The sequence below is a fragment of the Geotrypetes seraphini genome, chromosome 3, assembly GCF_902459505.1.
Source record: "Geotrypetes seraphini chromosome 3, aGeoSer1.1, whole genome shotgun sequence".
Classification (NCBI taxonomy): Eukaryota; Metazoa; Chordata; class Amphibia; order Gymnophiona; family Dermophiidae; genus Geotrypetes; species Geotrypetes seraphini.
In genome coordinates this window covers 399,973,193-399,987,673 of record NC_047086.1, presented here as the reverse complement: position 1 = coordinate 399,987,673, position 14,481 = coordinate 399,973,193, and the positions used below count along the sequence as shown (strand labels likewise).

The window sequence follows — 14,481 nt, the reverse complement described above, 5'->3', positions numbered from 1 at the left end:
GGGGAGCAATAAGATAGCAAATTTACTTTTTCAACCAGTCTTATACTAAAACTTTAACTTCATCATTTTCTTTACACGTTTGTATATACTTAATGCTGTATTTTGAAGACTACACAGGTGACAGTGTATATCAACTTTTCCGCCCTCTCATGATGATTTTTATAGTAACACAATAGATGACAGCAGATAAAGATCTGCATGATCCATCCAGTCTGTCTTAACAAGATAAACACCTAGTATATATATGTAAGATATGATATGATAACAAATGGATATACGATCTTGAGCTGCCCTTGCCATTTTCAGGCTACAGGCCATAAAGTGTGCTTGACACTGGCTTAATTTCTATTGATGGATCAAAAGCCGAACTTCATTTTACTGCTTCAGTGGTAGAAATTTACGGACGGTCCAAGTGAATTTTCCTTTTCCCTGTTAGAAAATCCATAAAGCCTAACAGCAGACATTGCACAGCAATAAGGATGGCCTTATTTCTCTAATTACATATGTACCACAGGTGGATAATCTGAAGTGGTGACCCAAAAATAAAACCAAGCTTGCAAGATGTGACCCTGAAAACATTGTCATTCCAAGCATATGTTAACAATGATAACAAGCTAAGCTCACCAGCAATTTAAAAACTGTAATTAAACTTTATAATATACCAAAATCTATTATTTAGAACATGAGAAAATAAAATCACAGTTTCTTTTTATGATGATTCACTTCATTGAATACAAAATGGGCTTAAGATTTCAAAACCTCAGGAGTAAGATTGTTTAACAAATACATACTGATGATCTACAAATCACTGACAAATCCAGTTTATCCTCTTTTCACTAATTATCACTTTTTCACATTACTTTGAGCAGCCCTTTGCATTCCAGTAATCTTTTGAGGTAAAGGCAAGGGAGGGTATGGAGCAAAACTAGATTAGAATAGGCAAGCGCAACTGGATCAAAAGGCAACATTTTGGGAGGAATTAAGAGCTCCTTTAAAATACAGCAGCATCTCAGTTAATCGGTATTCCATTAATTGACACTCTCAACCAAAAAAAAAAAAAAAAAAAAGCCTCCCGCGCTCCTCAGACAATGTCCAAAGTGGTGCTCCTGACCCAACAACCCCCCCTCCCTCCCTCCAGCCTCAGAGGCATCAGCAGTAGGCACAATCTCCCTCCCTCCAGCTCCCGAAGCATCACAGCAGCCATAAATATCCCTCCCTTCCCTACATTCGTGAAACAGCAGGTGCTGACAACCCCCCCTCTCTCCCCCCATTTCCGAAGCTATAGTGGCATCTGGCGATCAGAGGAAGCTTCTGGCCAGACCAGGCAGGGTCTTTCCTCTGCCATGTTGGAAGTGACGCAGCAAAGGAAAACCTGCTGGGGCTGACCGGAAGCAGCCTGTTTACCGACACTTCCTCTGCTTGCCAGCTGCTGCTACAGCTTCGGGAAAGGAGGGAGGGAGGAAGATTTGTCAGATTGCTCTGCCGTTTCGGGAGGAAGGGTTGTCAGGACTGGTTCTACTGCTTCAGGAAGAGGGAGGGAGGGAGTGGGTGAGAAAGTGGAAGAGAAGGGGGGAGAGAAAGCAGAAGAGAAAGAAGGGAAGATGATGGACCTACAAGTGGGGGAATGATAAGAGTGAGGTGGAATGGGAGACCAAACTTATTTTTATAGTAACTATCAAGCAACCAGAAACTATTATTTATTTATTCAATTTTCTATACCTTTCTCCCAGAGGAGCTCAGAATGATTTACATGAATTTATTCAGGTACTCAAGCATTTTTCCTACAGTTATCCAACATCCACCAAGCCCAATGGGTGCCGGATAACTGAGATTCTACAGTATATCTTCCTGCAATATTACTCCCTTTGCTTTGTCCTCGCTCGCCCCTCAAAAAAAAAAAATTAAAAAAAGTTATAACACAGAGGCAATCTTTAAAGAAGTATACATACCTTGGACAGTGTCAAAAAGCCTTCGCTGGAGAGCACTTCTTGGGCATTTCGATCAATGAACATACAACAGGTACAAGTAAGTTTTGGCAGTGAGTAAAGACTGGCAACATCATAGATCATGCAAACATTCTGAACATTAAGGATGGTGCAAAGATACTCTGAAGTAGAGTCCTCTAGTTCTGGGAATCCATACTTATGAGCAAGACTCAGGAAGTCCAATAGCACCTCCTCTTTCTCATCTCGCAATGTCACACGGCCTGTGTAAATGTATTTCAGCAGCATGGTGAATGCTTCTGGTGTAGTGTCTTCCAATGGAATTTCTGCTTTAGGTTGCGATTCTCGCATTCCACCATATAACAGTGCTCTGCAGGTGAAGAAAAGAGTATAAACAAAAAAAGTCTTCAAAGGCCCAAAGCATCAGTTTAGTTGATGCAATTAGCATCAAATAAAGATTATTATAAAGCAAGCTCAAAATGGACCTAGGATAATGGGAAGGAAATTATCCTACCCAAATTTTAAAGAGCTGTTGATGGAAAATTTGCTAACAGTAACACTCAAGAACCTTGAGACATATCTAAAATTCAAATAACTGAGTCTTTAAATCCCAAACTGAGCAAGGAACAATGATTTATTTTTGTACAAACAAAAATGCAATGGAACCATTATAAGGAGAGTTTTCAGAAACATAATATAATATAATGGTAGATAAGGACCAACAGAATCATTGAATCTGACCATTCTTCCCTACCCAGTCTTTTTGTTTCAAAAATGGCCATTTGGTAGATATTTTTGAGCTCAGTGTGTCTTTATTTTAGGACCATTAAAAAAAATAAATATCCATGAGAAAAATACACAAAAACAAGCCATTGTATGTGGAGCTGGGTCTAGGATGATTCATCGTGGCTGTTTCGTCGTGGCCAGTTCAGCACGGCTTTTTCAGTGTTGAACCGTCCGACGATGAAACAACCAACCCCCCACATACACAAACACACAAACACCAAATAGGCTGCATGCCCCCTCTCCTCTCAGATTGCATAGATTCAGTGTTTGGAGGGATACACCCAACACCCCCCATAAAATTCTTCCTTCCCCCCACCAAGATCAGAGAGTAACTAGGCAGTAGTTCTGCCATAGCATGAGAGAAGAGGACCTCCAAAAACAGATGTCCTGGGAGTTGACAGGCATGAGTCTAGTCGACCGAAAGTTACAAACTGGTGCTCTCCCGGCCAGTGATACTGTGGAGTGACATCTCCTACCAGACCAACTTCACGACTGAATGAAGAGGCTTGCAGTTGGAGGATTTACACACTCGCCTCCATTCACTAGGACAATTCATCGAGGTTGCAATGCGACATCCCACAAAGAATCAGCCCATTCCATGAGGAGCCAGAATTCTTAGTAGTCTGACCACACAGACATCCCAGCTGAATAGCACTGCACTGCAGTGGACATCACATAAAAGGTCCCAGAGACACTTCTCTCCATTATTCCCTTACACTGTTTGGGGCAACCAAACCTATTGTAAACTAAACTAAACTAAAACTTAGTTTTATAGACCGAGTCGGTCAACAATAATGTAAAACATAATACATAAATTTGACAAGGAAAAGTAGACTGAAATAGTTAATTTCCAAAATGTTTAGCAAACAAAAAAGTTTTCAGAACTTTCCAGAATAAAGCAAAAGAACCTAAACTTCTTAATGTAAGCGGTAAAGCATTCCAGAATTCGGTTAATTTAAAAGCAAAAGAAAAACTAAATCTCTTAAAGGTTCTGTTTTTACCACTGAGAGAGGGAAATGTAAGTTTTAATTTTTGAGAACTTCTGGCAAGATGAGATCTATGACCATTCCAGTCTAAAGGAATCAAAGTAGTGAAAATGCCAACCAGGCTCTTAAATGCAATACAAATGCACTTCAATTGAATTCTGAAATACACTGGAAGCCAATGTAATTCCTTGAGCAGAGGGGTTACGTGATCAAATTTACTCTTACCGAAGACAAGTTTAGGTGAAATCTGTTTTTATTAAGCAGCAAACCACAACAGGTACAAACAGCAAGCAAAGTCATACGTAAAAAAACAGGGCTCCCCTCCCCAAGAGGACTGGACTCTTATGTCCTCTCAGGTTACAAAACACCCCACCCCCCTATGCCCCCCCCAAAAGCAGTCCCCTCCCAACACCCCCCCAACCCCCCCAACCCCCAGCTCAGACAGGTGAAAGGGAATACAACTGCAGTCTATTCAAGATACGACTACGAACCCGGGGAGACAAACTGTCCAAATAAGGAGTCCAAACATGAACAAAGTCTCTGCTCCGTCGACGGGAGGAAGAAGCCAGCGCGGCCTCCCATTCCAAAAGAGCATGTAATTTATTCCTCCAGTACCAGAAGGAGGGAGGGACATCCGCCAGCCAGAAATTCAATATACACTTTTTCCCCAAAATATAACATTTGCTCAAAAACAGTTTTTCCGCAGAGGTATACACAGAAAACAAAGAAAAATGAGCTAACAGCATATGGAATGCAGAGACAGGAACAGAAACTTGTAGGAGACCCTGAAGAAAGGAAGCCAGAGCCCCCCAAAAGCTTTGAATACTCTCACACTCCCAGAGACCATGAAAATAAGAGTTCACCTCCGCTTGACAGGTGAGACAGTATTGGGTATCAACACATCCCATATGGTAGGCCCGGCTCTGGGAGGCATACGCTCTCAACAAGGTCCTGAAGTGGCACTCTCGAAGCTCCGCACTATACACCAAAAGAGGAATACGGCGAACTGCCCGAAGCAACGAACCCACCCCGAGCTCCCGCCCCAAATCCCTCTGCCAAGCCCTCAGCACCAAGGTAAAATCCTTCAGAGGCCCAAGAGCCCCAAGCTGTTTATGATATAAGGAGACCGAGATCCCCGAGACAGAGTCCTCCCCCCCCTCCAAAAAGGCGCGAAAACTAATCCCAAATTCCAAAGAAAGAGAACTCCGCGGAAGGGACTGTACATAATGCCGGAGTTGACAATGAGCAAAGATAAGACCCGAAGAAGGCAAACCACAACGCAGCAACTCATCGCAAGAGAGCAATGTCCCATCATCCCGCATCATATGAAAAAGAAACTCAAACCCGTGAGCTCGCCAGCGCCCGAAGACAGAGGGAAGGAGCCCCGGAAGAAAGGAAAGATTACCGGTCAGAGGCAACAGCACACTAACATGAGGATCCTGCCTCCAAAAAGGCAGCACCCGTCGCCACACTTCCCAAAGGGGGCGAAACAAAACACTACGGCGACAGAAAACCGGCAGAGCCGCCAACCGAGAATGCAAGAGAGAGAGGAGATGAGAAGGATAAAAATAATCTCGCTCCAAGAAAACATCAGTATAAAGGGCAGTCCCCATGACCCAGTCCCTTACGTGGCGTAAAAGACACGCCTGATTATAAAGAGCAATATCCGGCACCCCAAAACCGCCCCGGCCCCAGGAGCCCACCAGAAACTGCCACCGCAACTTAGGTCTCCGACCTCCCCAAAAGAACCGGGACAACAAGGAGGAGAGAGCCCGGATATCCTTACGCAAGAGAAACAAAGGTAACGTCTGTAAAACATAAAGCCACTTAGGGAATAAAACCATCCGAAAAAGTTGCACCCTCCCCATCAAAGAAAGAGGCAGATTACGCCAGGCGGCCAACACGGAACCTGTAGTGGAGAGCAAACGAGCGACGTTCAACCGGTAAAGCTCCCGAACATCCATAGACAGCTGAACGCCCAAATAGCGAAAGGAGGAATCCGCCCAGTGCAAGGGAAAGGCCCCCTTCCAAGAACGCCGCAGATTTTCGTCAGAGGCCAACGCCTCCGATTTCTTTAAATTTAAGTTGAACCCGGAAAAATCCCCATACTCCCGAACACTCTCCAAGAGAGTAGATAACGAATGCTGCGGGTCAGTCAGAAAGACCAAAAGATCATCGGCGAAGGCCGCAATCTTAAAATGAGAGGCCCCCAGATAAAGACCACTAATATCTACATTGGATTGCAGCTCCCTGATCAAGGGATCCAAGGAAAGCACGAACAACAAAGGCGACAGGGGACAGCCCTGACGGGTCCCCCTATTGATGGAAAAGGGCTCCGACAAGCCCCCATTCACCGAGATCCTCGCCACCGGATCACTATAAAGCGCTAAAAGAGCATTAAGAAAAAAAGGGCCAAAACCATATGCCCGCAGCGTAGCAAAGAGGAACCCCCACCGCAACCGGTCAAAAGCCTTTTCGGCATCAAAACTTACAAGTAAAGCGGGGGTGCCATCCACTCCTGACTTCTCCAGGGCCAGCAAGATACGACGAAGGTTCTTAGATACCGGCCGTGCACTCACAAAACCTACCTGCTGGTCCGACACCAAAGAAGGCAGCACGCGGGCCAAGCGATTCGCCAACACCTTAGCCATCAATTTGGTCTCAAAGTTCAGCAGGGAAATGGGTCTATAGGAGTCCGGCAGAGTGGGGTCCCTCCCCGGCTTAGGGAGAACAATGATCTCAGCTGAGTTCAAGTAACGGGGCAAAAACCCCTTAGCCACATTCAAATTAAAGATTTCAGACAACAACGGAGCGACCTCATCCACCAACAACTTATAAAATTCACCTCGGTAACCATCGGGTCCCGGAGCCTTGCCCAATGGGCTAGCACGAATCACCCACGCCACTTCCTCCGCCCCCACCGGGCGCTCCAACAACGCCGCGTCAGCAGGAGAGAGATGGGGTAAATCCAAGCTGTCCAAATAGACCTCCCCAGCAAGATCATCCGGGCCCGGCGAAGCATACAAGTCAGCGAAAAAGTCCCGCAAAATACGACTAAGATCCTCAGTCTTATGGTGAAGCGTGCCCTGTGCATCGCGCAAAGCCGTGACCCCCGCAGACCCACGAGAGGAGCGAGCTAAACGCGCCAACATCCTGCTACTCTTATTGGCAAACCGGAAAAGCTGAAAATGATAATGGTCCCGGGATCTCTGAGCCCCCCTATGCAGAAGTTCATTCAAGGCCTGTTGCGCCTCCAAAAGCTGCGTCTTAAGCGCCAAAGTGGCGGCGCGAGCAAAACGGCGCCGCAGAATCCGAACCCTATGCTCCCAGGCCAGAATCTCTCTATGACGCGCTCTAGCCTCAAAGGCAACAAACGACATGATTTCCCCACGCAACACAGCCTTCGCAGCCTCCCAATAGAGGATGGGATCCTCCCGATGCTGCAGATTTGTGGTTTGAAAATCCCTCCATTTAGCCAACAAAAAGTCGTGAAAGCGGGTATTACGGTATAAATGACAGGGGAACCGCCAAGAAACACCTCCCCTCCGAGGCGCACCCCAAAGCCAACGCAAGCCCACCCATGCATGATCCGAGATCTCAATCGGACCCAAGATGGCCTCCCGAACCATAGGAAGGAGATCCCTGGAAAGGAGAATAAGATCGATGCGTGAAAGCGTCCCATGTGCGCGAGACAGATGAGAATAATCCCGCTCCACCGGGTGAAGAACCCTCCAAACATCCAATAAGTTCAAAGAGGAAGCAAGCAGGCCAGCCCCAGTACAGGCCCTCAAGGACTCTCGTCCCACCGAAGAAGAACGATCCAGCCGTGGATCAGGGACCTCGTTGAAGTCACCCCCGAGAATCAAAGGAATATCCCCAAACTGCAACAAAAGGTTACGCAACTTCTGAAAAAATTTGGCAGAGGGATTGTTAGGAGCATACAGATTACATAGCAATAAGGGTTTATTGTTGAGAGAGACCGAAGCAATAAGGTACCGACCTTCAGGATCCCGAAGCACCTTGCGAGTTTGGAGGTGAAGGCCCTTGCGAAAAAGTATCACCACCCCACCCTTCCCCCCCAGAGCCGGAGCCTCCAAGTGTGTACCCACCCACCAAGAACAGAGCTTAGCATGCTCCACAGAGGACAACCGGGTCTCCTGGAGAAAAGCAATAGAGGCCCTCCTACGATTCAAGGCTTGCAAAATTTTATACCGTTTAATCGGTGAGTGTATCCCCCCCACATTCCAAGATATCAAATTAGGTTCCAGAAAAGACTAGAAAAAGAACCAATAGCAGATACAAAATATCCCATCTGAAAAGGCCAGAGGAGCATCCCAGCCACCACCCCTCTAACCACACACACAAAAAATACCGCCAATCCCCCACCTGTCGAACCCAAAAGAATCCCCGTCCCCCCCGCTCCCCCCCACCCCCTCCCCCAGATCCCCCCCATCCGCCCCCCACCCCCTCCCGTATCCCACACCAAACCATATACCGCACCCCAATTGGTGCCACTTCCAGAAAGCAGGCACGCCCACTGCAGGCCCCCCACAGAACACCTCAGCCCCCAGACACACCCCATAACTGGCAGGCCCAACTCCACCCCAAGAAAAACAGAGCCAGAGAACAGGATCCCCAGACCAAAATTACCACCACCCGCACCCCAGGCATCCAACAAGCAAACAGAACACCCACCAGCCCCCCTACACACGATCAGACTGAACTCACCGCCACCACACCGCAAGACCCGACCCAGACCCGACCTGCACGCTAAAGAACATACCCCCCACAATCCACTGCCACTCCAACCCCCCCCCACAGGCACCAGGACACCAAACACACAACCCCCCCCCCCCCACACGCACACAGCCAAGAAAAACAAACTCATAATGCAGAAACCCCAACAAGTGAAAAACAGTGGGCAACATGGGGGAAATCAGCAAAAGCCCCCACATCCATGGAGGAAGGCCCTCGAGGGAGACAGTGCAGCACTCTTGAAGCCCAGGACCACAGCATCCAACTCCCAGCAGGGACAACTCTCCCAACGAAACTCAGCAGAAGATCACGGCGCCACCTCCGGGAACTGCTCCTCCACAAACCGCTGAGCCGCCTCCGGAGTGTCAAAATGGTGTGGCCTGCCGGAGTGCAACACCCGCAACCGTGCAGGGTATTGAAGAGAGAAAGGAATATTGCGCCGGGCAAGACTGGAACAAAGGGGAGAAAACTTGCGTCGAGCCTGCGAAACCTCCGCTGAGTAATCCTGGAAACAGAGGACCGGTTTGTTGTTGTAGAGCAGCTTCTTCCCCTGGCGCAGCGCCCGCAGGACCGCAATCTTGTGGCGATAGTTGAGCAGGCGGCAGATAACCACCCGCGGACGCTCCACTCCATCCCGCCGGGACCCAAGACGATGCGCCCGCTCAATATAGATGGGACCCAATTGTTGCGGAAGGGCCAAAGACTCCAACAGCCAGCTCTGCATAAAGTCCCCCAAATCAGCGTCCCCCAGAGACTCAGGCAAGCCCACGAACCTCAGGTTATTCCGGCGGGACCTGTTCTCCAGGTCCTCCACCTTGGCCCGGAGCGCCGCCAGAGAAGTAGAGTGGTCCACCTGCTCCTGCGAGATCCGCTGCACCGCATCCTCCGCAGAACTGATCCTCTGCTGCGTCTCCCGAACCTCCGAGGTCAGGGTTGCAAACCTCTGGTCCAATGTGTCCAGCTTGTCGAGGATACGCTGCAGTTTAGCTCCCAGCGTGCCCTCCAGCGCGGCCTGCACCTCAGCAGTGACCTCCGCGACCCACAAAGAGCTGGGGGTTTCAGGCGATTCCGGCGATGCTGATGCCACGTGCACCGCCATCTTGGAATCGGGTTGCTTTCGGCGCTGACGGTCCGTGGCTCCCTGACGCGCGGCCATCCCCCCGACAGCCGCGAGATCACAGCAGGAACGCCCGACCGCACTCCCCTGCACGCCGACACCGGAAACTGAGTTCTTCAATGCAGATTATCGATCGAGTCTGCAGCGGGCGCGCCGGAGCCACGAGCCCGTCCTGCTCACAGCCCCATGCTTCCGCCGGAAGTCACCGAAGACAAGTTTAGCTGCAGTATTCTGTATTAATTGAAGTCTTATTTAAAGATGCTTATGATTGCTAATCGATCTCTGGCTCTTCCCTTGCCACATTCTGTTACTACTCATATTCAACATCAATGATTTCTCCCATTTCCCTTTTGTTTTAACCTTAATTGTATTCTTTCCTTTTAAAAATTGTATTTCTCCCCACTTTCCTGTTGTTTTCATGTAACTAAAGTTGTGTCTTAATAAGTCCGTTGATTGTTCCCCATTATAATTTTAATTGTCAAACGCTTAGTATTTATGATTAGCGTTTTATCAAATTTTAATAAAACTTGAAATTCTGAAGACTGACCTTTGAAAGACCCAAATACACTGTATTACAGTAATCCAGCCTTGACAAAATGATTGATTGAACCAATACAGAGAAGTGTTGTTGGTGAAAAAGTGCTATCATTCTTCTCAGAGCATGGAGGCTGAAAAAACACTTTTTAATAAGCGAGTTTAGTTGGCCCTTAAATGTAAGTGAAGAATCGATAACAATACCTAGTATTAAAAGGAAAACTCAATTTTCAAAGATTCTCCCAAGTCTAAGATCACAGCAGAAGGGAAAGAATCTAAGTTTGGGCCAAGCCATAAAATCTGGCAAAGAAAAAACAGAACCATGGTCCAACCCATGTGGGGTAACCCAAGGATCACCTTTGTCTCCCACACTCTTCAACCCTATACATTGCCTCCCTAAGCTCCTACCTAGACAAACTACCTAGACTCCTATAGTTACGCAGATGACATCACCATACTCCTCCCCTTCGACCAACCAGCTCCCTCCATAGTAGGCACAATACAAAGAACACTCGAAGCAGTAGCAACATGGATGAAAGAACACAAACTAAAGCTTAACCCTGACAAAACATCCTCCTAGAAACAGCAAAACTCCAACCTTGACTAACCTAATAATTAACTTTATCTCATACCCCATTCAACCCAAGCTAAAACTCCTCGGAGAGCTGATAGACAGAGGCTGTACCATGCAACCACAAATCAACAAAATAATAAAAACATAATTTGCAACTATGAGAAACCTAAGACAAGACCGAAAATTCTTCGACAGAAAACAATTCCAACTCGTGGTTCAATCACTAATCCTAGGCCTAATAGACTACTGCAACATACTATATCTCCCCTGCCCTGCAACCACAATAAAACAACTACAAACCATACAAAACACAGCCCCAAGACTCATCTATTCGCTGAAAAAACACGACCATACCACATAGGCATACCACAACTCACACTGGCTCCCAATACAAGCCAGAATACACTTCAAATTCCACTGCCTACTATTTAAAGCTATAAATGGAGACAGCCCAACCTACTGGAACAATCGACTAATTCAATCTACCTCAACCAGACACAGGAGATCCCACACAATATTCACTCACCCGCCATCCAAAAACATCAAACGAAGAAAACTGTATGACAAACTACTGGCCACCAGAGCAGCGAAACTGGACAGAAAACTCACCAATCTGCTGATTTCGACCACAGACTACCAAACCTTCAAAAAAGAAACAAAAACCCTACTCTTCAAAAAATACATAAAACCAATATAACACAACCAGACATGCCCCAAACTCCTCCTACAATACTATCTACTTCTTAGCAAATTAGAAAATGTTCAAACTATTCCTTAAGAACTTCTTATTACCTTAACAATATGTACTTCTTAATATCATAACAATTCTTATGTAATCCGCCTTGAACCTCAAGGTAAAGGCGGAATAGAAATCACTAATGTAATGTAATGTAATTTAATTTCATCTGGACCATTGTTGCCCAGGACTGAAGTTTGGTAATACAATGGTTACTATTGGGTATCAAATTATCGAGATGTGGATCAACCTCAAGTAATATGAAGATATTATCAGCATATGTTAATAAAGTTTCTTGGGTATTAAAATCGTAATGTTTCAATGAACTCATGTAGATGTTAAATAAGACTAGAGACAATAGAGAGCCCTAGGGGACACCACAGAGGGCTCTCCATGATTTTGAATTGGAACCTTTCATATTGACTGAATAAGAGCGAGAAGATAGAAATTTGTCAAACCAGTTTAGAACAATTTGATCAAAGCCGATTTCTTAAAGCAGGTAATGCAGAATATTGTGATTAACTACATCAAAAGCTGCAGAGAGATCGAACTGAAGTAAGATAGCATGTTTCTTACTAGACTGTAGCTGTTGAATCTTAGAAAGAAGTGAAACCAGAAGAGTTTCAGTACTGAAATTCAGGCGGAACCCCTGCTGAAAAGGCAAAAGAATGGACAATTTCTCCAGATAACTTGAGAGTTGGGTGGCAACAATTGATTCCATAAGTTTAGTTAAGAGAAGTATATTAGCAATCAGTCTACAGTGGGAGGTAACAGTTGGATCGAGATCTTATTTTTTCAGAAGGGGAGTAAGACTTATTATACCCATATCATGCGAGAAAAATCCTGTTTCCAAAGCGTAATTTAATAATATAGTCAGCCAATTGAACGCCTGAGTTGGAATATTGGCAAAAAGATAAGAGGGAAAAGGATCAGGAATACAATTACATCTCATCAATTTTGCAGAAAGTTTTGAGACTTGAGACTCAGATACTGAGTCAAATGAATACCAGAAGCGATCAGCTGGCATCAACATAGAATTATCCTTAAAATCCCTTAAAAAGAGGCCAAGGTTCACTGCAGAAAAAGAATTCCTAATAGTAACAATTTTATCTTTGAAAAAAGAAGCAAAAGAGTCTGCTGTGGGTAGTAAAGCCTGAGAAGATGTATGATCATTATTGGTCAGTTTGCGCCAGAGTCTAAATAAGATACTACACAACAATAACCTTTATGCCTGCAGGTGTCACCTATATGTAGGGACAGTAGGTTTCTGGTAAGTTTTCCACCACAAGTGTAATGCCTGGCTCCCCCTTTCTATAATCCACTGCACCAATCACTAGGCTACTCCAGGGACCTGTTCTGCTCTAAGAAGACTGGTCATAAAATCCAAAGCTGTCATACAGACTGGTATGTACTGCTTCTTTCACATCTTGGGGGCTGGGGGGGGGGGTTAGTGACCACTTGAGGCATAAGGGGGATCATGTCTTAATCTCTCCAGTGTATAATATTGTAATCACAGCTATAGTCTCTTGTTAATGATATTGCTTTCTTTAATTTATTTTAAATATTATTGTGAAGTGCTCAGACCAAGTAACCCAAAATATAGTGAAGTCACTACAATGAGGTTAACAAGGGGACCATCATTGCCTTCACCTGTCCCCTGCCCTCCCTACGTAACCACGAACTAATACAGATCAACTTGGTTACTTGGTCTGAGCACTTCACAATAATATTTAAAATAAATTAAAGAAAGCAATATCATTAACAAGAGACTATAGCTGTGATTACAATATTATACAGTTATTTCTGCCACAGAAGATTAAGATTTATCTCCCTATTAAGTAAGAAAATTAATCTCTCCAGTGGTCATCTGGTCCGTTTGAAAAACCTATTTGGAACTCATTCATTAATGATACAGGTCTAGCCTCAAACGTCCAAATTTTGCCCTGGATGTTTTCTACAATGTCTCATTATTGCAGAAAAACATCCAAAATCATGAGTCCATCCAAAACAACATGACCCCCCCCCACCTCCTTGTGATTTAGATGTACTGCATGTGAACTGCATAGAAAACAGTCTAAAACTGGATTTTGAAAATAGCAATCTGGCCATTTTGATAAAAAAACATGAATCTGACACTTTTTAGACTTTTTTTCTGGTTTGAAGATGAGTCCCTTAGTGGAATTAGAAAAGCTTCAAAGAAGAATGATCAAAATAATAAAGGGGTAGAACACCTTCCATATGAGGAAAGGCTAAAGAGTTTGAAAAAGAGACAGCTAAGGGAGGGATATGACCGGGATCTACAAAATCATGAGTGGTGTAAAATGGATAAAAGTGAATTGACTTTTTTACTCTTTCAAAAAGTACAAAGAGTGGAGATCCAAGATGGCCGTGTGAATAGACGTGACCGCAGAAGCTCTTACTGTCTAGCAGTTTTACTTTACTCTTCAGACATCCTGGACCTCCTTGAGAGTAATGGGAAGGAAAATGAAAGGAGTTCTTCACCAGGTTCCCCCATCGCCAGAAGCTTCCTCCACTGCCATCTTGCTGTCAGACTTCAAGGCTCTATCCTGGGACCACTTTTTTCCATCTGCACTTCTTCTCTTGGTGTTCTAATCTCCTCCCATGGCTTTCCATATCACCTTTATGCTGACTCGCAGATCTCTCTCTCTACACCTGAAATCTCAGCAGACTTTCAGTCCTGGGTTTCAACTTGCTTGTCTGATATACCAGGATGTCTCATCACCATTTAAAATTAAACACTGCAAAGACTGAGCTCCTTATCTTTCTACCTAAACCTGTTTTTCCTCTTCCCCTGTTCTCTATTTAAGAACATAAAAATAGCCTTATTGGGTCAGACCAATGGTCCATGAAGCCCAGTAGCCCATTTCACAGTGGCCAATGCAGGTCACTAGTACCTGGCCAAAACCCAAGGAGTAGCAATATTTCATACTACCGATACAGGGCAAGCAGTGGCTTCCCCCATGTCTTTCTCAGTATCAGACTATGGACTTTTCCTCCAGGAACTTGTCCAAACCTTTCTTAAAACCAGC

At 45.3% G+C, this 14,481-nt stretch overlaps 1 protein-coding gene across 4 annotated transcripts in view; it reads right to left on the bottom strand.

Moving 5' to 3' along the window:
* The window catches only part of BTBD9 (BTB domain containing 9), a 493,330-nt gene that overhangs the window by 441,660 nt on the left and 37,189 nt on the right, over positions 1-14,481 (bottom strand). For all 4 annotated transcript variants that reach the window (XM_033936335.1, XM_033936334.1, XM_033936336.1 and 1 more), the window contains exon 3: positions 1,950-2,313. In XM_033936335.1, the coding sequence (XP_033792226.1) occupies positions 1,950-2,313 (364 nt within the window). The remainder of the gene's footprint in view (positions 1-1,949; positions 2,314-14,481) is intronic.